Source organism: Salmo trutta, chromosome 15 (genome assembly GCF_901001165.1).
Source record: "Salmo trutta chromosome 15, fSalTru1.1, whole genome shotgun sequence".
In the NCBI taxonomy this organism is placed as follows: Eukaryota; Metazoa; Chordata; class Actinopteri; order Salmoniformes; family Salmonidae; genus Salmo; species Salmo trutta.
In genome coordinates, this window is record NC_042971.1 from 50,925,590 (window position 1) to 50,948,486 (window position 22,897).

Sequence of the window (22,897 nt, forward strand, 5' to 3'; positions counted from 1 at the left end):
GCACTATATGCTATTTCATCGCTCGCCACCAAGTGGCTCTAACCACTCTCTCACATGCAAATAACTGAATGGCAAATTCCTCCACGCCTCTGATTATTACCTGCAATGGAACTTTGCTGTGACCCTTTAATCCAATCTGGTACAAACAAACTAGTTTAAAAGTGCTCTTCAGGAACCTGCCCTCCTAGCTTTGTGTAAATTGCTTAATCCAGTTAGCCTTTTTGCTGAACACACAGTCCTGCCCTCCACTGAAATGCATATTTTTATTTTACCAGGCAAGTCAGTTAAGAACAAATTCTTATTTTCAATGACAGCCTAGGAACAGTGGGTTAACTGCCTTGTTCGAGGGCAGAATGACAGATGTTTACCTTATCAGCTCAGGGATTCGATCTTGCAACCTTTCAGTTGCTGGTCCAACGCTCTAACCACTAGGCTACCTGCCTCCCCAAATATTAGCTTGAAATATTTATCATCAACCTCCAATATATTTTTCATAAGGGAAGGTAAACACTGTCTTGGTTGTCTGGCAGTATTGGAGGGGTTGTCTTCGGGATGATGATGCTGTGCATGATTTCCTGTACATCAAAGCTGACTCTATACTGCCACCTGCCTCTGCAACTGTTAGTCAGGCACAGCTCAAAATGCAGTTGAAATAGGCTGTCAATCATTAAAATGGTGTAGCAATGCACTCCTAAATAGCTACTAGAGCCACTACCTTTGACCTTCAACAAACCCTCTACACACTAGGCTGTAGAGATTCTCTACCCTTTTCCAGAAGTGTGCGCAATCGTTCACCACCCCCACTTAAAAGCATTGAATTTGTGCATGCATGACATTCTCACACCTACCATTCCTTTTGAATCAATAAGAGGTGTGTAAAAGTGCACAATTCAGGAGAACGGTAGAGAATCAGAATGCATCCCTAAACACATGGTTTAGGACAAGATCTAAGTTCTCAAAGTCAAGCAATGAGTTTTGAATGACTTATGGGTCTTGTTTTATTTGATCACAATACAGTATTTAGTCCCCATACTCTACAAGGTTGGAAAAGATCACAGCAACAGAACACCAAGGGTGTACTCGTAAATTCACCCTGGAGTGCGCTCTGGGCGCAAGTAAATTCACCCTGGAGTGCGCTCTGGGCGCTAGGAAATTCACCCTGGAGTGCGCTCTGGGCGCTAGTAAATTCACCCTGGAGTGCGCTCTGGGCGCTAGTAAATTCACCCTGGAGTGCGCTCTGGGCATTTGTACATTGAGTGTTTTCAGATTGAATTTACAAATGGACAGAGTTGATCCGAACGTTCTAATCTCACAATGGCAGTCAAGCACCCAAGCTAACTGGCTAAAGTTAGCTAGCTACTTCCAGCCAAATGAGAGAACACCTCACTCACCCTAGCAGAGCTGGTTAGGCTGTTCATGTTATCCAGAGCGTTGGTGACTAACTGTGCTGCTGGCAAGAATATAATGATTTTTTTTTTACGATGTTTATTGACACCGGTCATATTCAACGGGTGTTGAGTGTTCGTAAATTCATTAGTTATGCTGCGCTCTGACAAGAGTGTTCTGAAATCAGAGTAGATAGCCAGAGTGAATTTACAAACCCGCCCTAACATACAAAAGTTAAATCTAGTTTTAAATACATCTTACTCTACAAAAATGTATTCAGTCAAATGTATACAATCTTATTTACAATGGAACATTTGATCAAAGTGCTTCAGTCCTGATTCTGTTCTTGGGGGAAGAGGGTTTATGTACAATATTTTACAAATGATGTAGTACCATCACATTCCCAATAGAGCTCATCTTCCCAAGCACAGAGTCGCATAAAAATTATTTAGAAGAATGTGCTTCTGGAGGTAATGTTCATAAGAAAAAAAACATACATATTTCATGAAAGTACTGCCTAAAGTATGCTTTTAAATAAATATTCACAAAAAACATGTCCACCAGGGGACTGAAAGTCAGAACCAGGAACTCCCTGCATCACCACCCACACACGTGTTCTGAAGTAACACAAGGTTCTACTGTATGTGTTGAATCTTTGAAATGTTTTGGGGCTGAGGGAGGAGTGGGGATATAGAGGCCAAGCTCCCAAAATCCCTTCACACACTAAGGCTGCGTTTAGACAGGAATGCCAATTCTGATATTTTTTCCCCCACCAATTGGTATTTTGATCAATCGCATATCTTTTTCAGAGGTGATCTGATTGGTCAAAATACCAATGTGTGAGAAATAAATAAATAAAAAACTCTGAATGGTGCTGCCTGTCTAAAGGCAGCCGGAGTAGGACACAATTCATATTCACACAAATGACAAACATCCCCAGAACTGATAACTTAATGCTCTTCAGAAGGCATCTGGATGCAACTCTGCTAAAGAACCGGAAGTCGTTGGCAAGGAGACCAACGAGTCAGTAAACTGATGGGGGTCATTTGGAAGGTTGGTTATGACAAGTCATCTTCTGTATTCACCACTGATATCTGGAAGGAAGACAAAAGCACAATGGAAAGGTGATCATTCACAGAATCTAACCAATTACTATGAGCTAAAGTGGTCTAGCTGCCAGTAACAATCCTTGCTTAAGATAAGCAGTTTAGTGGGTGGTAAATGTAAGGTCATTAGTCACAATGCAAAAGGGTTTGGAAGTTCACAACTATCAAGTTCACACAGGCAAGGAGTTATTTACAGAAGTGATGACTCCCAATCGCTCAAATAGGCTTCTTACTGCTGGGTATGTGTGGCCTATATTGGAGGTGTGCCTGCTGATATCAATGTTGAGGTCCTCTTCTGTGGTTTTCAGGTACACTGGATTGTCGAAGTTCATGCTCTTTTTATTCTTCAGCTGCCAGTTACGCCACATCAAGTAGCCTCCTGCTGCAGCAATGGCCAGCAACACTGGGAAGAGAGGCCAAAACATAACTGTATTAGTTTTAAATGGTTCAAATCCAGCTATCGAGAGCTACGGTTACCATAGCACCTGTGCTACTCAAGGGTTACACTTAAATAAATCATTACATTCAATCAATAACTACTATAGCTAGGAAAACCATTGAAGTATTGTCCATCCACACATTTATCATCAAGTTGAGTGGCCAGCCTTTAGTGCATGATTCATAGACAACTGCAGAGGTCAAAGAGAAAGAGAGTGTGAGGTGGAGAGGCAGAGCAAGAGGGAGAGAGAGAGCGAGGCAGAGACAAAAGGCAGTAGCACTTACACACAGGGAGGATAGCCCAGGCAGCTGTAGATCCTCTAGCTGTGGAGTTCACCTCATGGATGGATGTACTGCTGTTGGCTTCTACAATAGAACATGTTAGTCTAAAAATAAATCTACCAAAATGTCATACTGGTTCATGTCTGTTTCTCTCTATTAGTCTCTTATTGGGGTAAGATCAGTTGTAACCAGTATGGACACATTTTATACCAAGAACAACCTTGAGAGCTTAAAGTACAATACACTTGACTAGTCAAGAGTAATGATGGGTGATATGAGTCAGGGTAGTGCAAACAAGTGGGTGAATGGAAGGGGGACAAAGATGAGGACATGAGCTTTGTTTAAGGATATTTCCGGGTGGTCTGCTAACTGGGGTGGTCTGTGGTCTCTGGCAACCCCTTGGGGGTCAGCTGGGCTCTGGAACATTATATAGCCATCAGGACCTGGCAGGGCCAGGCTGACAGACCAGTGTTTTGGCACAATCCTAGTCTAAGGAAATCTAACACTTCTTTTCAAAGGGCTCAATGTACTGGCTCAATCAGGGAAGAAGAACTGGGTCTTACCAGCAGGGACAGGTTTGGGGACAACATTTGGCACTGTGGTCGCTTTGAACGAAACAAAACACTGGGATCAGTGCAACAAAAGGAATCTTACAAATTAAAACATCCTAAAAAAAATCTGCCTAAAGAAATTACTTAAAAGTGGGCTTATCCAATTAAATGCAATATTTGTTACTGCGATCATGGTATAGTAGGTGCTAGATCTTGGTTAATGTCTGTGGGTGAGAGCTTTACCCCACTAGTACCATCTAACCAATTTGGACCACTTTATCGCAAACAAAATGAAAGCATCAAGCACACGACCAGATAGCCTAGCCTTCCATCAATAACCAGGCAAGACATTCAATTCATTCTGTTAGCTTCCATTTGGGTTTAAAATGTGTCACTTTCTGGATCAAAATTATGCATGCTAATTGTAGAAGTCACTTAAAGGTCTGCCTTTGAAAAATGTTGGGTGGATGGCATTAAAAGCTACTTCCTAAATCCACGTAAACATTCCTGTGATGTCAAACACTCCAGATATCTTTACATGACTGACCAACTTCCCATCTTCACACCAGCCCTAGTTGCAGGCTGCATGCTAACAGGCTAATCACCATGATGATAGGTAGCAAAGAGGAGCCAGACCAGACAGTCATTCTAGTATTAAATTAACTCATTGACATCTACAAACTCAGAACCAAAAGGCCATGAAACTAGACTACTGGGTCCTGATGCATGGCTATCCAGGCAGGCAGGCAGTTGACAGCTTTACCTTGGGGGTGAGTGGGATGTATTAGAGCTTTCCCATCATCCTTTGAGGGAGCTGAAGGGGTCATTGTCATAATAAAGGGAGCAGAGTAATGCTTTGGCAAAACGTCAAAATCCAACATTTACATTCTGACTATAGAAATGCTTGTTACCAAGCAATATATAGTACTTCAAGTTAGATTATGTCGTAAAGGAATCCCTAGTGGAAAAACATGTAAATGGAGCAAAGCACAAACACAAAGTATCGTACGAGGATGTGCAGAAGTGATCCAAAATTACTAAAGGAAAATAACACCCATTTCCTATCCTACTGTCCAGCTAACCATAGAACCTCATTTCCCAAAGGAATTGGGAAACGAGCTGAAAACAGTAAGTACTCCATAGGAGTGAAAACTGAAGGCGGCTCGGCTAGGATTATGAACGGCATGAATGAAATGAAGCAGGAATCATGTGAAGTGGGAGAGAATGATTGGTTGAGATCAGGTGAATCAGCAAAATATAAATCACCATACTAGACTCATTACTGGGCCTAAATCACCTTTATTCATTTGATAATTTAATGAATATTAAATAGAGTAACAAATGTATAGGCTACCCTCTTCATGACACATAACGGTATAGTAGGTGCTAGATCTTGGTTAATGTCCGTGGGTGAGAGCTTTACCCCGCCAGGACCATCTAACCAAATTGGACCACTTTATCGCAATCAAAATGAAAAGCATCAAGCACACGACCGGATAGCCTAGCCTTCCATCAATAACCAGGCAAGACATTCAATTCATTCTGTTTGCTTCTATGTGGGTATAAAACATGTCACTTTCTGGATCAAATCTAAAAAGCTGTATATAAAGTATTCATCAAGTTACAGGCGTCCCTCTTACTGGGCCCTACGTCAACCCCATCCCTCCCCCGGTCCCTTCTGCGTCCTCTGTGGTTTATTCACTCAGAGGGAGTTTAAAAGCCTGGCGCCATCTCTACTATATACACAAACATCAGTGATCTGGAAGAGGAAGAAAAGAGCAGGGTGAGCCAGGAGCAGAGGAGAGCAGGGGGGCGGAGCAGGGGGGCGGAGCAGAGGAGAGCAGGGTGGGGCAGAGGAGAGCAGGGTGGGGCAGAGGAGAGCAGGGTGGGGCAGAGGAGAGCAGGGTGGGGCAGAGGAGAGCAGGGTGAGCCAGGAGCAGAATGTAGGCAAACAGACAGACTCATTCCGGATACAGCGGTCAGGCTTCACAAGCCTGACCGCTGCCACCCACAAACACCCTCTTACTTAGATCTGCCACACACAGAAAGGGAGGGGAGAGAAATGCTTGGGTGACTCAGAAGCAGAATGGGAATGAAAGGCCTCTAAAGAGACAGAGGGCTCCTGAAAACTCACTCAGCATCACAGCACAACCCCTCACTGCCCCACCTGATGGGCCTAATGTTACAGTACTTGCCTGGTCTGCAGTGAAGGGCGTCTGAGGCGAGCGTCTGGTCTCGCGGACACGCACATGTGTACTTGGGGGAGTATTTGTTGATCTGTGGCGCTGGCAGGCACATGTAGGCACAGCCTCCGTTCAGACCCTTCTCATTGCACCAGTTTGTTCCTGTATGGGATCAAACGTGAGGAAGCCAGTTAGCCATTGCTCCGTATTTCTAGGCTTCATTACGTAAAGTACTATTGCTACTTTGCCTGTAAAAAGTCAGATGAACTTCAGCACTCCTACATGACAGCATGTTTATAGCCTAAAACGAGGCCAGCCAGTTATAGGTAAAGGTCAAAAACAAGGATCCTGCCATGTAATGTTACTGTAAAGGAAGAGCATACCACCGAGGGTTATAGGGGAGTTGACTTAAGAGGGTTACTTAGGAGTGTGGCGGGGAACTGTGAATGTCCAAGTGGGAGCCAACAAAGCCCTCCCAAGCCCTTGTGTTCTAGACTAACCAACACAGCAGCTCAAATCCCTGTGTTCTAGACTACCATAGCCCTCCCAAACCTCTGGTCAGGCCAACTCCTCTCCAAGCCCCTGTGGTCAGGCCAATGCCCTCATCTGGCAGCCTTACCGGACAGCTGGATTAGCTCATGGTAAACAATGATGTCCTGTGGCTCGTTCAGATTGCTTGCCAGGGTAATCACATCAGAGCCTGTGAACTTGTTTGCTCCGTAGATCGCCTCGTTCTCCCCATCTGTCCAGAACACTCGATCCTGAAAACAGTCACAGTCACACAATCTAAACCCAAGAGGAAATGCCAGAAGAGATGGCTTGGGACCTATGCTTCAGAGAAGGAAAGACTATTGAAGACTGAAAGGCAATTTATTCTAATACTGTGCCAGTAATTCTGTCAAATGCCACAGGAGGTCAATGTTATTGACCCCACACATATGGAGCAAATCATAGACTTTACAGTTGACAGAAAACCAGTTACAGTATGATGAAATCAACTAACTGCTTTAAACAGTTTCAGCACTTTACCAAGTATGAATGTCAATAGAAGCATGAGTTTGCTTGGAAAACGTGTTTGCTCTGCTCTGTAACATCAACACATGAGAAGAAAACCAATCTCAAACATCAACTGCCCTGCTAATATACTACATGTAGACCATCCCAACATCAGGGCGCCTCATTGCATCCCATAGCCGCACCTCGAACACAGTGAGCGCAAAGGGGTGAGCCAGGTAGTCTGGGGACTGCAGCACTTTCCTACGGTTGTTGCCGTTCAGGTCCACGCTACAGAGCATGTGCAGCTTGGAGTCCACCCAGTACAGTCTGCTCTTGATCAGGTCTGAGAAGGGAAGGAAATTCATAGGTTTATCAAACCCTGTAGCCGTGAAAGCAGTTGAACCTCTTCAAAATGTTAAATGCAAATTAGGTTTAACAGTCTGACCCACCTAGAGTGATTCCATTGGGCCACTGAATATCAGTCTGGACCAGGACCTGCCTGTCAACCCCGTTCATACCAGACTTCTCAATCTTGGCTGGTTCACCCCAGTCTGACCAATAGAGGAATCTAGAACACCAGCCGAGAGAAGATCAGCAGCTCAGAAGGAGTAGCTCAAATTATTATGAGGGTACAAAAAAAATGTGGAAACAGAAATTTGGACCCCAATACAATATAGTAACTTTACCCAGAGAGTGGATCCACAGCGATGGACGCAGGCTCTTTCAAACCACTGCTGAAGAGAACTTTCCGCTTGGTGCCATTGAAGTTGGCCACTTCAATGGTCTTGGTGCCGAGGTCTGACCAGTAGATGTTGTTATAGATCCAGTCCACAGCGATCCCCACAGGTGTCACATTATCAATCACCTTCACATGACTTCCTACATCTCCTCTCTTATCCAACACTGTGCTAAATGGGGGTGAGAAACATGTCAGTATTTGGTATGAGTTTCCCCATAATGACCCCAAACACTTGTTCATAGGGTTGGAGGTTGAATAGCTGGTCAGTGGACATATGCTCAGTGAACTTTACCCTTCTTGGTGCTTACTACATAAAATGCTTTCAAAAACAAATAGCAACAAGATGTCAGGGCAAGGTGAACAAATTCTATCATGGGGGCAATCTCTGGGGTTTCAACCTCATCTTATAGGGCTGGGTCTTGTCTCTACCTAAAGATGGCCCTCTGGCTCAGGTCTGCCCAGAAGATCCTCTGCTGGGTGAAGTCTGCATCCAGTGCCACCGTGTTCCGCAGCTGCTCCACGATCTGGGTGTACTCCCGCCGCTCCAGACCCAGCTTCCGGATGTCCCGACGGTTTGTGAAGATAAGACAGGGTTCCTTGCCTTGTGGGGAGGAGAGGGAGTCACAGACACTCTTTAATACTGCCAATGCAATAGAGCCCTTTAGGTCTGTTCTGTCATGTTAGACAACTGATCACAAGTCAGACAGCACCAAAACATCCCAGCTGCAATTCTCAGATCAAGGTTGTTGTAGTAAATGACATCACTGCTATTCTGTTTGAACTTGGATTCCAGTATAGTGGTGTTGTATTGGAATATTGAAAGCTGCTTGAGAATTAAAATGCATTTATCAGGAAAGGATATGAAGCGTACAGAGTATGTTGGATCTGAGTAGCTCTGACAAAATGAGTGATGCTACTTCCCTCTAGCTCTGACATCTGCTTCCACATGTGCTCCTGGGGCTACATTATGGTGTACACAGGCCAGGATGAGCCAACTTACCCACAGCCTTGCACACTCCTGTGGTGGGGTCCATCTGGTAGCTGTTGTGGCACTCACACTTATAACCTCCCTTCAGGTTGATACAAATCTGACTACAGATCCCAGGGTTCATACATTCATTGATGTCTGCAAGGAGGGTGGGAAAAACAGGAAGTCACCCAAACAGTAGGAAGTCAAAATGAAGACACTTTGGTGAATACTAAGTCAAATGTAAACACAGTGGTTGAAATAGTACCCAATAGTGATACTTAAGTAAAAGTATAGATACCTTAATTAAAAGTTACTCAAGTAAAAAGTTAGTCACCCATTAAAATACTACTTGAGTAAAAGTATTTGGTTCTAAATATACTTAAGTATCTATAGTAAAAATAATAAATCACTTCATATCCCATATATTAAGCAAAGCAGACAGCACCATTTAATTATTTTTTAAAAAGTACAGATAGCCAGGGGCACACTCCAACACACAGACATGATTTACAATTAAGCATTTGTGTTTGAATCCGCCAGATCAGAGGCAGTAGGGATGACCACGTGTTCTCTTGATAAGTAATTGGACCATTTTCCTGTCCTGCTAAGCATTCAAAATGTAACAAGTACTTTTGGGTGTCAGGGGGAAGTGTATGGAGTAAAAAGTACATCATTTTGTTTAGGAATGTAGTGAACTAAAAGTAAAAGTACAGATGCCCCAAAAAAACTACTTAATTAGTACTTTACACCACTCTGTAAAAGAGATACCAATCGGGTGGATTATCTTGAAATGTATTAAGTCTCAATACCCCACTGCAAATATCAACTGCAAATGCCTTTCTTTTGTATGAGAGTTCATATTGATTAGTGTATGGGTTAATCATTGTATATATGACACCTACCTCCACAGGTCTTGCGGTCTATGAGCTGCAGTCCAGGGGTGCAGTCACACTCGAAGCCAATCACCATGTCCCTGCAGATGTGGGAGCAGCCTCCGTTGTTCAGTAGACACTCGTTCAGGTCTGAAACAGCATGCGGCAGAAAAGAAAAATCTGTTATTTGTCACATGCGCCGAATAGAACAGGTGTAGACCTTAGTGAAATGCTTACTTACAAGCCCTTAAAACCAACAACGCAGTTAAGAAAAAAAATACAAGTAACAAATAATTAAAGAGCAGCAGTAAAACAGGGGGTACTGGTACAGAGTCAATGTGCGGGGCACCAGTTAGTCAAGGTAATATGTACATGTAGGTAGAGTTAAAGTGACTATGCATAGATAAACAGTAGCAGCAGTGTAAAAGATAAGGGGGGGGCAATGCAAATAGTCTGGGTAGCCATTTAATTAGTTGTTGAGGAGTCTTATGGCTTGGAAGCTGGCTTTAGAAGCAATTTTGGAAGTCTTTTGGACCTAGACTAGGTGCTCCGGTACCAGAGAACAGTCTATGACTAGGGTGGCTGGAGTCACTGACAATTTTTAGGGCCTTCCTCTGACACCGCCTGGTATAGAGGTCCTGGATGGCAGGAAGCGGTGGTTACTAAAGCACTTCATTCACAAACAAAGGCCTGATTAAAATAAAATCACATCAGTGGACTGGCTTTGGCTGGCTGAATGACAGTGGACTAACGTGATCGCTGTATTGTAGGATGAGTTGGTTAAGAAGAATACGAGGTAGCCTCCATGGGACAGGTGAAAAAGGTAAAGCTACAGTTGAAGTCGGAAGTTTACATACACTTAGGTTGGAGTCAATAAAACTCGTTTTTCAACCATACCACAAATTTCTTGTTAACAAACTATCGTTTTGGCAAGTCAGTTAAGACATCTACTTTGTGCAAGACACAATTTTTTCAACAATTGTTTACAGACAGATTATTTCACTGCATCACAAATCCAGTGGGTCAGAAGTTTAAATACACTAAGTTGACCGTGCCATTAAACAGCTTGGAAAATTCCAGAAAATTATGTCATGCATTTAGAAGCTTCTGCTAGGCTAATTGACATAATTTGAGTCAATTGGAGGTGTACCTGGGGATGCATTTCAAGGCCTACCTTCAAACTCAGTGCCTCTTTGCTTGACATCATGGGAAAATCAAAAGAAATCAGCCAAGACCTCAGGAAAAAAAAAAAGTCTGGTTCATCCTTGGGAGCAATTTCCAAACGCCTGAAGGTACCACGTTCATATGTACAAACAATAGTACGCAAGTATAGACACCTTGGGACCACGCAGCCGTCATACCGCTCAGGAAGGTGACACGTTCTGTCTCCTAGAGATGAACGTACGTTGGTGCGAAAAGTGCGAATCAATCCCAGGACAACAGCAAATGACCTTGTGAAGATGCTGGAGGAAACAGGTACAAAAAGTATCTATCCACAGTAAAAGAAGTCCTATATCGACATAGCTTTAAAGGCTGCTCAGCAAGGAAGAAGCCATAGCTCCAAAACCGCCATAAAAAAGCCAGACTACGGTTTGCAACTGCACATGGGGACAAAGATCGTACTATTTGGAGAAATGTCCTCTGGTCTGATGAAACAAAAATAGAACTGTTTGGCGATAATGACCATCGTTATGTTTGGAGGAAAAAGGGGAAGGCTTGCAAGCCGAAGAACACCATCCCAACCGTGAAGCACAGGGGTGGAAGCATCATATTGTGGGGGTGCTTTGCTGCAGGAAGGACTGGTGCACTTCACAAAATAGATGGCCTCATGAGGATGGAAAATGATGTGGCTATATTGAAGCAACATCTCAAGACATCAATCATGAAGTCAAAGCTTGGTCGCAAATGGGTCTTCCAAATGGACAATGACCCCAAGCATACTTCCAAAGTTGTGGCAAAATGGCTTAAGGACAACAAAGTCAAGGTATTGAAGTGGCCATCACAAAGCCCTGACCTCAATCCTATAGAAAATATGTGGGCAGAACTGAAAAAGCGTGTGCGAGCAAGGAGGCCTACAAACCTGACTCAGTTACACCAGCTCTGTCAGGAGGAATGGGCCAAAATTCACCCAACTTATTGTGGGAAGCTTGTGGAAGGCTACCCAAAACATTTGACCCAAGTTAAACAATTTAAAGGCAATGCTACCAAATACTAATTGAGTGTATGTAAACCTCTGACCCACTGGGAATGTGATGAAAGAAATAAAAGCTGAAATAAATCACTCTCTACTATTATTCTGACATTTCACATTCTTAAAATAAAGTGGTGATCCTAACTGATTTAAGACAGGGGATTTTTACTGGGATTAAATGTCAGGAATTGTGAAAAACTGAGTTTAAATGTATTTGGCTAAGGTGTATGTAAACTTCCAACTTCAACTGTATATAGTAGTGTACACAAACACAACCATAGCCAAAATGGTGTATCAATCCCAATGTACTGCAGTCTAAAACCAGCGCATTATTACTACAACTTGTGAATCAACACTAAACAAGCTAAGCCACTTTAGTAAATGCACACAAAAATGCCATTTAGCAGACACTTTTATCCAAAGCAACTTAGTCATGTGTGCATACATTTTCCCCATGGGTGGTCCCAAGAATCAAACCAACTACCCTGGCATTACAAGCATCATGCTCTACCAACTGAGCTATAGAGGACCACTCATCGTTCTTCATAGTGAATAAACAAATCACAAGACGGCTCCATAACTGAACTTATCCTTTCTGCTGCTTAATAAAACACAGGTTTGGCTCTCATCCACTTACTGCACTCTTTGATGGGCTCGTCGCTCCAGTCTGGACAGTCCCGGGCCTTGTTGCACACTTTATTCATCTCTATACACTCTCCACTCCGACACTTGAATTTGTCAGGGCCATTGCACTGTGTCACTGGGTTGTGAAAGAAAGTGGCATTACAAAGTGGTGATAATGGAATGTTACAAAGAGGTACAGTGGTATAACAGAAGTTGGTGTAGGAGGTTGAGAGTCAATCATCTGCATGTCCCCCATAAGTACAGAGGTGTGCTAAATTGTAGGTGCAGCCAAAGCAGTTCATTTGCGTGTTTCAAATTGTATTAGTCACATGCGCCGAATACAACAGGTGTAGACCTTACAGTGAAATGCTTACTTACAAGCCCTAACCAACAACAGTTAATTAAAAAAAAAAAATATGAATAAGAAATAAAATAACAAGTAATTAAAGAGCAGCAGTAAAATAACAGCGAGACTATATATGGGGGGGTGCCGGTATGGAGTCACCGGTTAACTGATGTACATGTAGAGTTATTAAAGTGACTATGCATAGATGATAACAGTAGCAGCGGTGTAAAAGAGGGGGGGGGGGCAATGCAAATAGTCTGGGTGGCCATTTGATTAGATGTTCAGGAGTCTTATGGCTTGGAGTAGAAGCTGTTCAGAAGCCTCTTGGACCTAGACTTAGCGCTCCGGTACCGCTTGCCGTGCAGTAGCAGAGAATAGTCTGACTAGGGTGGCTGGGGTCGTTGACATTTTTTAGGTCCTTCCTCTGACACCACCTGGTATGGAGATCCTGGATGGCAGGGAGCTTGGCCCCAGTGATATACTGGGCTGTTCGCACTATCCTCTGTAGTGACTTGCGGTCAGAGCCCGAGCAGTTGCCATACCAGGCAGTGATGCAACCAGTCAGATGCAATCGATGGTGCAGCTGTAGAACCTTTTCAGGATCTGAGGACCCATGCCAAATCTTTTCAGTCTCCTGAGGGGGAATAGGTTTTGTCGTGCCCTCTACACAACTGTCTTGGTCCAAGCACACCCTGTTAGTTTGTTGGTGATGTGGACACCAAGGAACTTGAAGCTCGCAACCTGCTCCACTACAGCTCCATCGATGAGAATGGGGGCATGCGCAGTCCTCTTTTTCCTGTAGTCCATAATCATCTCCTTTGTCTTGATCACGTTGAGGGAGTGGTTGTTGTCCTGGCACCACACAGCCAGGTCTCTGACCTCCTCCCTATAGGCTGTCTCGTCGTTGTCGGCGATCAGGCCAACCACTGTTGTGTCATTGGCAAACTTAATGATGGTGTTGGAGTCGTGCCTGGCCATGCAGTCATGAGTGAACAGCGAATACAGGAGGGGACTGAGTACGCACCCCTGGGGGGCCCCTGTGTTGAGGATCAGCGTGGCGGATGTTGTTACCTACCCTTACCACCTGGGGCGGCCCGTCAGGAAGTCCAGGATCCAGTTGCAGAGGGAGGTGTTTAGTCCCAGGGCACTATGGTGTTGAACACTGAGCTGTAGTGAATGAACAGCATACTCACATAGGTGTTCCTTTTGTCCAGGTGGGATAGGGCAGTGTGGAGCGCAATAGAGAATGCATCATCTGTGAATCTGTTGGGGCGGTATGCAAATTGGAGTGGGTCGAGGGTTTCTGGGATAATGGTGTTGATGTGACCCATGACCAGCCTTTCAAAGAACTTCATGGCTACAGACGTGAGTGCTACGGGTCGGTAGTCATTTAGGCAGGTTACCTTAGTGTTCTTGGGCACAGTCTGCTTAAAACATGTAGGTATTACAGACTCAGACAGGGAGAGGTTGAAAATGTCAATGAAGACACTTGCCAGTTGGTCAGCGCACGCTCGCAGTACACATTTGAAGTCAATACTTCGATAACCTAATTACTGTAGTCCTGAAATATCTAAATATAGTATTTATTGAGCATCTTTTGACCCAACTCATACAGGAATAACGGTATTTATGGGATGAGGAACACTGAAGCAAACATAACCTTGTTTAGGAAATGTTCTGTAGCAACGGAAACAGTTTTAGTTTTTCAAGTAGATTCATTTTGGAATGACATTACTTCTGGTTGAACGCACTCACAGTTTTTGCAGTTGACTTCATCGGTGCCATCTGCACAATCACGCAAACCGTTGCACTGTCTGCTGCCGTGGATACAGTTGCCGTCCTCACACTTGAACTGGTCCGGTCTGCAGGTACGAACAGCTTAAGAGGACACAGAGTTGTTAAACCATTAACCCTTACACAGAATACACTAACAACCATGACCTTATTTACACCCTCATAATGCCTACACCAGTGGTTCCCAGCCTTTTTTGGTTACTGTACCACCAACAGAATTCTGCGCTACTCTGAATACCCCTGAAGTACCCACTCATGTGGATTTTACCAGTAAGCATACGGTCTCGACATGTACCCCTGGTTGGGAACAACTGACCTGCACCACAATCAACAGATACACTCATGATAGCTGCTATGAACACTGAATATACAGACAGATGCATTTTATGAAGAGCATTTTATTGCAAAATATATTTATTGTAATGGAAGGCTCCGTTTATGAGTATATGAAAGCAGCTCAATCTCCAACCTGTAGAGCAAAAAAGCAACCAGAAACTCAGCTGGCCTGCTGGAACGTGCAGGTGGTCTGATTAAGCCTCTCAACACTTACAACAGTTGGCTTCGTCGCTGCCATCCTTGCAGTCTGGGTCCCCGTCACATCGCCACTTGCGGTGGATGCACTCCCCAGACCCACACTGTGTCTCGCTGGACGAACATTTGGCCGGCGGCGTGGGTTGGCGACCACATCGCTGAGGGGACTCATCAGATTGGTCCTGGCAGTCCACGTCATCGTCACAGACCCAGTTGCCAGGGATACAGGTGGCATTGCCACACTGGAACTCGCTGGGACCACAGGAGGATGGAGCACATTCCTGCTCATCACTCCCGTCACCACAGTCGTCCTCCCCGTTACAGACGAAGTTACGGGAGATGCAGCGGCCACTCGCACAGGTGAACTCCAGCGAGGCGCACGTGATGTTACCTGTGGGAGGGAACAGAGTACCCAGTACTGTGATGCTAATGTAGAAATCAACATCCAATGTGTACTCCTAAATTAACTGTTTCTCCTTAGATTCATTCCAAAACAGTAAATAAATACGTTTCCTGTCACACCTAGTGGTTTGTGAGGGACACCTCCCATCATACTGCTATCAGTCAAATCAACTCACCACAGCTCATTTCATCCTCTCCGTTATCGCAGTCCTTCTCTCCATCACACTTCCAGAAGACGGGGATGCATTGGGTGGACCCGGCCCCACAGCTAAACTCATTCACACGGCAGGTCCTGGTGTCTGCAGAGCACATGGATGGAGGGATTGAATTTATAGGCCTTTAATGCTTTGATTGATATGGGAAATGCTTAACACACGGGACTGCAGGGTGGAGGTGGGCTAGGCTGGCTAATGGAGCACTGAGCGATTTATTGAGCAGGGCACCCAGTCCAACTTACGTGGTTAAACTAATTTGATATATTTAAAAATCAATGCGGTGATTGAACCATGTGTTCAACGTGTGTGTACACACTGTACAGTTTACACTCCCTCAGTCGTTACTGGGTCTGTATCGTATAGATGAGATTACAGCCTCCACAACAACTAGGTTATTTTAATTCAGAGAATGTCTTTGAGTCCATTCAGAACATATACAAGTGCCTATTAATAGTGGCTATTGATCCACCATACAATGCCTGTTTAGAGATCAAATCTGGAGGAATTTCAGAGATATCCATCCCTCATTCCCTTCTACAAGAATATGTATCAGGAACTGATCTGTTACTCATGCGATTAAAACAGTGGGTTCATGTGTAGCAGGGAGGTCTGTCTTGAGTGATCTGGTAACAACGCTAGATACCAGATCAATGAAGTTCAATTTCTGAGTAATGCACATGAAAGCATGCTGGGCTTTATCAGTCAGAGAAAGGTCAATTTGTGAAGCATATCAAAGAAGCTAACTCCTACAGAGAGAGCCTAATGTAACATCACCAGTGGTGGAAAAAGTACCCAACTGTCATACTTGAGTAAAAGTAAAAGATACATTAATGGAAAATTACTCAAAAGTTTGACCCAGTAAAATGTTACTTCAGTTAAAGTATTTGGTTTAAAATATACTTAAGCATAAATCATTTCAAATTCATTATATTAAGATGGCACCATTTTTATTTTTTTTTAATTTACAGAAAGCCAGGGGCACACTCAAACATCATTTACAAAAGCAGCATGTGTGTTTAGTGAGTCCACCAGAACAGAAGCAGTACGGATGACCAGGAATATTTGGTTGAGAAGTGTGTGAATTTGACTATTTTTCTGTCCTGCTAAGCATTTAAAATGTAACAAGTATTTTGGCGTGTCAAGGAAAACGTATGGAGTAAAAAGTATAATATTTTAAGGAGTGAAGTAAAAGTAGTCAAAAATATTAAATAGTAAAGTACAGATACACCAAAAAACTACTTAAGTTGGACTTTAAAGTATTTTTACACCATTGAACATCAGACGCAGGGCTCAGAGTAGTTTAACATCAGACACGGGACTAAGACAGTCTAATGCATGATGGCGGACCGACATGCTGCTTTGGAAAATATTCTCATCTAACCTAACGCACTTTTGGGAGGGGATTGCTCAAAGCCAACTGCTTTATGAAAAAGAAAGACAATTCTGAAGAATTATGAGTTCCTCAATTCCACAGTATTTAGGTCTGGTGATCGGTGACACATTCTCGCTCACCCCCCCATCCATAGATAGAGGCTAAATAAAGTTGAAGAAATGTAACTTGACTCATGAAAAGTGAGGGCAATGACTTGAAGACTGTCATACTGTATACAATTCTTAATTTAACAAACTACTGAATATGAATGAACAACATATTCCTATCTGGGGCTGGATCCACATGACTTACGGCACACTTCCACATGCTCATCAGACCCATCCTCACAGTCTGGCTCTCCGTCGCAGTGCCATCTCTTGGGGACGCATTGGCCATTACGACAGACAAAGTCCACCTCCGCACAGGTCTTCCGAACTGCAAAGGCATAGAGGAATAGTGTGTTAGAATGATACAGTATGCTAGTTCAGGAATCAAAATGGGAAGCCGACAGTAAGTGAAGCCACTGTCTTTCAGTGTGAGACCAAAAATCTGCTCCCGTTGGCTGCCTGCCAACCAAAATACCACAAATAAGAGCCAAGTCATACAGATCCAGACTAATCCAATATAATGATTCACAATGTGCCCTTTAAATCCTAGTCTGTAACCACTTTTCCATCCACAGTTGTGTAAAGTCATACCATATAAAAATACAATTACGACAGCTGTGATGGAAACAGGAAGTTTCGTTCCAATTTTATAAATGCTGACAGAATTAGTTTGTTCGACATGGTGGGATCTTTTTGGGTCTGTAAAATTAATTATGCGAGAAATGGCAATGGAAACGCCTTTATGCACAGATATTGATATAATAACCATCATATCGACGTAAACTTGGCCCTATGGGACTCCCAATCACAGCCGGATGTGATGCAGCCTGGATTCGAACCAGGGACTACAGTGCCATAGACCGCTGCGCCACTCGGAAGCCCTAAAACTAGCTTCGTGTCCACTGTGTTCAAGTGCCTCCTCATAGGCTATTCGTCCCAGTGCCTAGAATGGCAATATGTGGCAGAGTCCCATCAGCATTAATGTTACCAGGGAAGGGCTCGGTGTGGTTGTGTTGTGGTAATTTATACAGTAGGTCGAGGGAGCCATGGGCAGAGAGAGAGACATAGGAAAATAAAAAAACAGGCAAGTAATTCATATAGAAACCCAAAGGTAAGGCTGGACGACATGGCCTAAAAAAATAAAAGTATGATTTTTTTCTAATTTATGAACCATACACACGTTTTACATCTAATTAAGATATTTTGCACAATTAAAAAATTTAAAAAAAGTCAATACACTGCATTTCAAAACAGATAACCTAATGAATTCCGGGCTTGTAAATTATACCTAGGCTTCCACAACCATAAAACCCACTAATAATGTAATTATTTTAACCTGCTTTTTTGCAATAATCCCTGATCTGGCTTTCAAGTCTGTCTACGCCATTCTTGTTTTTAACCAAAACCATGCACATCCACTTGTAATGGACAACTTCTTGTAGCAGGAATCACAGAACATGGACACATGTCTCAATCTCTCAAACCCATGTGCTAGAGAGTAGTCAATTGTTATACTTCACGACTAGACAACTTGTATATCTATTTGCTTGCTAACAAGGTAGAACAGTTTAAAAGTTTTGAATGAACCCTCCTGTCCAACTGTTTAAACATAGTTTAGATATTGAAGTGGCCTACCGGGATAAGATGCTTATTTCTCAGAATGAAAACCTGTTGCCAATTCCTTAAATAAAAAACGTATTTTTTATGGTTATTGCACATTTATATAAAACAGACTAGACAGCTAGCACATAACAATCTGTGGCTAAAATGATGCTAGCGGTACCGCAATGCCAAACCGTGGTAAAGACAGTTTCAAGTTGGAGGTTCCACGGATATTCGCACTTTCAAACCACTTGAGCCACAGACTCCAAATAAGTGTCATGTTGGAAAAATTGCGCACAACATTGCACAGGTCTTATTTTCACAATTTGTACATTAATTCACTTTCCAAAGCTAATAAACATGTGGAAATGTGAACAGCATTTTGTATTCCAAGTTGAATTAGTTAGGGAGCATAAACAAAGTACAAACTGTATTTACATTCAAATTTCAATAGCTCCTTGGTCATGTGACCTACTGACTTCAAACAAGGTTCAGAATGTCCACTTCATATCGCACACACTGATTTGTCTACTTTCATCTCATGCCATTAGACTTAAATCTGTAAGCTCTGCAGGCTTTCATTTTACATGCGTGTGAACATTTTTCTTTTTAAGTCAACAAATGTTCCATCCTCGCAATAACTATCTTTCACATGGACACTGAAAAGATACGCAAATGGCTGTATGTGGTATGGATCAAGGACAGGAGAGGTGTTCGAACAGAGGTGCTTAAAGGAAGGCGCACAGGTAGGCCTCATGAAAAACAATGTTTCATATGCTCTTTTTAATGACAGTAATAGGCAGTGATTTGTTAGTCAGAGTGAGCTTGATAACATGAAATAATCATTTTCATAGCATCACTTTCATATACTGTACATTTAGACAAATCCTTCTACGTTGAGTATTAGAACGCAGTTTACAGAACCTGATAATGACTTGATATTTGAGTGCATTCACAACAAGCCACCTGCAGACAACTTACAAAATGCAATATTGCATTTGAGGGTTTGTTTTTCTGATGAAAATAGTTATTTGATGCATGGCCAACAAATTCCTGTCTTTTGTGAGTAAAATCCTTTTTCCAAAATTGATTTCGGTACATTTTTGTGAAGAGGTATGAGGGTTGTGATATGGATCATTTAATAGTAAAATCATTTAAGGGATCAATACATTTCTATATTGCTTCCCCAGTATCTGCATGAACCATCAGGCCAAGTGTTTTTGGTTGACCCTGTTGGACAGAAAGAGGAGGAATCAGAACACGCTGCATTCAAATTCAGCTCTTAGTTATTCCATTGTACTGGATCTAATACATATTAGCCTTTTACATACATTCATAAGTATAATGCTTTTTTATGACATACTGTGAAAAACTCTTGTCTGCTCTGCGCATGTCTGAAAGTGACAGAGCCAGCAGCCTTGAACCACAGGGGTTCTCTGTAAAGAGAGAGTAATCCAAAAAGGCACAGACACACCTCTTGACTTTCAATTGGCACCGTTGACCTGTATGTATTCTCTCCTGATTGGCTCTGTGGTGCAAAGTCTGACTAAAGTGTTAGAGGTATAAGGAGAGACATCCTCCTTTGTATTTATGCGAACAAATATTTCCTAACACTTTGGATCCTATTCTTGGACAGTTAGAAGACAATGCATCAATGCAAACAACTTTTTATTACTAATTACTGTCCATGAGTAACCTCAACCTTGTGGGTCTGTGGGTGTTTGCGCCAATAAAAGTGCCAACTCAATTCTACCACTGACTAGTCTCTCATGCCCCTATGAACGGGGACACAGGGCAATAGTTTTTTCAGCCCTTATTTTACTGGAGTACAATAACCCCTAATTGTGGCTCTTTTCTTGACACATAGTAGCAGTTTACCAGATAAGTGAAGAAAATCAAAAAGTAGATTGTTGTAAGGGTGTATTACGTCCTGTGCTGGCCCCATTGTCATATCCATTATGGATTCTGAGTGGTAAAATCATAGCTGAAAAATGCCTCTATGTATGTGTATACATTTTCCCCAAGACAGAACTGCCAAAGGGGGTGGAGTTGCAATCTACTGCAGAGTTATGTCATACTATCCAGGTCTGTGCCCAAACAGTTCGAGCTTCTACTTTTAAAAATCCAACTTTCCAGAAATAAGTCTCTCACTGTTGCCGCTTGTTACAGACCCCCTCAGCCCCCAGCTGCGCCCTGGACACCATATGTGAATTAATTGCCCCCCATTTATCTTCAGAGTTTGTACTGTTAGCTGACCTAAACTGGGATATGCTTAACACCCCGGCCATCCTACAATCTCACCCAAATTATCATGGAACCTACCAGGTACAACCCCAAATCCGTAAACTCGGGCACCCTCATAGATATCATCCTGACCAACCTGTCCTCTAAATACACCTCTGCTGTCTTCAACCAGGATCTCAGCGATCACTGCCTCATTGCCTGTGTCCGTAATGGGTCCGCGGTCAAACAACCACCCCTCATCACTGTCAAACACTCCCTAAAACACTTCAGCGAGCAGGCCTTTCTAATCGACCTGGCCCGGGAATCCTGGAAAGATATTGACCTCATTCCGTCAGGGGATGCCTGGTTATTCTTTAAAAGTGCTTTTCTCACCATCTTAAATAAGCATGCCCCATTCAAAAAAATGTAAAACCAGGAACAGATATAGCCCTTGGTTCACTCCAGAGCTGACTGCCCTTGACCAGCACAAAAACATCCTGTGGCGTACTGCATTAGCATTGAATAGCCCCTGCGATATGCAACTTTTCAGGGAAGTTAGGAACCAATAATACACAGGCAGTTTGAAAAAACTAGCCTTTGCTTTCCTAACAGAAATTTGAATCCTGTAGCACAAACTCCAAAAAGTTCTGGGACACTAAAGTCCATGGAGAATAAGAGCACCTCCTCCCAGCTGCCCACTGCACTGAGGCTAGGAAACACTGTCACCACCAATAAATCTACAATAATCGAGAATTTCAATAAGCATTTTTCTACTGCTGGCCTTGCTTTCAACCTGGCTACCCCTAACCTGGTCAACAGCAACTTGCCCAAGCCTCCCCCATTTCTCCTTCAGCCAAATCCAGATAGCTGATGTTCTGAAAGAGCTGCAAAATCTGGACCCCTACAAATCAGCTGGGCTAGACAATCTGGACCCTCTCTAAAATTATCCGCCGCAATTGTTACAACCCCTATAACAAGTCTGTTCAACCTCTCGTATTGTCTGAGATCCCGAAAGATTGGAAAGCTGCCGCAGTCATCCCCCTCTTCAAAAGGGGGAGACATTCTAGACCCAAACTGTTACAGACCTATATCTATCCTACCCTGCCTTTCTAAGGTCTTCGAAAGCCAAGTTAACCTGTATGGGCTAGGGGGCAGTATTTTCACGGCCGGATGAAAAAACGTACCCGATTTAAACTGGTTACTACTCTTTCCCAGAAACAAGAATATGCATATTATTAGTAGATTTGGATAAACAACACTCTGAAGTTTCTAAAACTGTTTGAATGGTGTCTGTGAGTATAACAGAACTCATATGGCAGGCAAAAACCTGAGAAAATTCCAAGCAGGAAGTGGCCTGTCTGCGAATTTGTAGTTCCCCATTTGCTTCTCTATCAAAACTACAATGCCCGTGGGATTATGTAGCACTTTCTAAGGCTTCCATTGGCTCTCTAAAGCGTTCAGAAAGTGGATTGACGCGTCTCCTGTCTCTGGGCAGAGTACAGGAGCACAGTTTGTCAGTGGACTGCCTGGTGACTAAGAGATTGGAAATGCGCGTTTACAAGACCTCGCCATTTTTTGTCTTCCTTTTTGAATGAATATAGCATTGTCCGGTTGGAATATTGTCATTATTTTACGAGAAAAATACCATTAAAAAAAATATTTTAAACAGCGTTTGACATGCTTCTAAGTACGGTAATGGAACATTTTGAAATGTTTTGTCACGAAATGCGCTCGCGCGTTACCCTTTGGATAGTGACTTGAACGCACAAACAAAACGGAGGTATTTGCACATAACTATGGATTATTTGGAACAAAAACAACATTTGTTGTGGAAGTAGCAGTCCTGGGAGTGCATTCTGACGAAGAACAGCAAAGGTAATCTAATTTTTCTAATACTAATTCTGAGTTTAGGTGACCCCGAAGTTGGCGGATGTCTAATTAGCTAGCCGTGATGGCTGAGCTATGTA

The 22,897-nt window shown here is 43.0% G+C and overlaps 1 protein-coding gene across 4 annotated transcripts in view; it reads right to left on the reverse strand.

The window, feature by feature from the left end:
- Positions 1–1,468: 1,468 nt before the first annotated feature.
- The window catches only part of LOC115149270 (very low-density lipoprotein receptor), a 37,574-nt gene continuing 16,145 nt past the window's right edge, over positions 1,469–22,897 (reverse strand). The window contains exons 3-19 of one of the 4 annotated variants that reach the window (XM_029691966.1): positions 17,311–17,433; positions 15,588–15,710; positions 15,029–15,400; positions 14,440–14,562; positions 12,352–12,474; positions 9,554–9,703; positions 8,682–8,807; positions 8,111–8,282; positions 7,629–7,850; positions 7,392–7,510; positions 7,146–7,285; positions 6,566–6,707; positions 5,959–6,108; positions 3,776–3,817; positions 3,216–3,296; positions 2,726–2,895; positions 1,469–2,480 (exon numbers count right to left, since the gene is read on the reverse strand). In XM_029691966.1, the coding sequence (XP_029547826.1) occupies positions 2,445–2,480; positions 2,726–2,895; positions 3,216–3,296; positions 3,776–3,817; positions 5,959–6,108; positions 6,566–6,707; positions 7,146–7,285; positions 7,392–7,510; positions 7,629–7,850; positions 8,111–8,282; positions 8,682–8,807; positions 9,554–9,703; positions 12,352–12,474; positions 14,440–14,562; positions 15,029–15,400; positions 15,588–15,710; positions 17,311–17,433 (2,414 nt within the window). In that variant the 3' untranslated portion in view covers positions 1,469–2,444. The remainder of the gene's footprint in view (positions 2,481–2,725; positions 2,896–3,215; positions 3,297–3,775; positions 3,818–5,958; positions 6,109–6,565; positions 6,708–7,145; positions 7,286–7,391; positions 7,511–7,628; positions 7,851–8,110; positions 8,283–8,681; positions 8,808–9,553; positions 9,704–12,351; positions 12,475–14,439; positions 14,563–15,028; positions 15,401–15,587; positions 15,711–17,310; positions 17,434–22,897) is intronic. The other 3 variants (XM_029691967.1, XM_029691969.1, XM_029691970.1) reach the window with 3 other exon arrangements.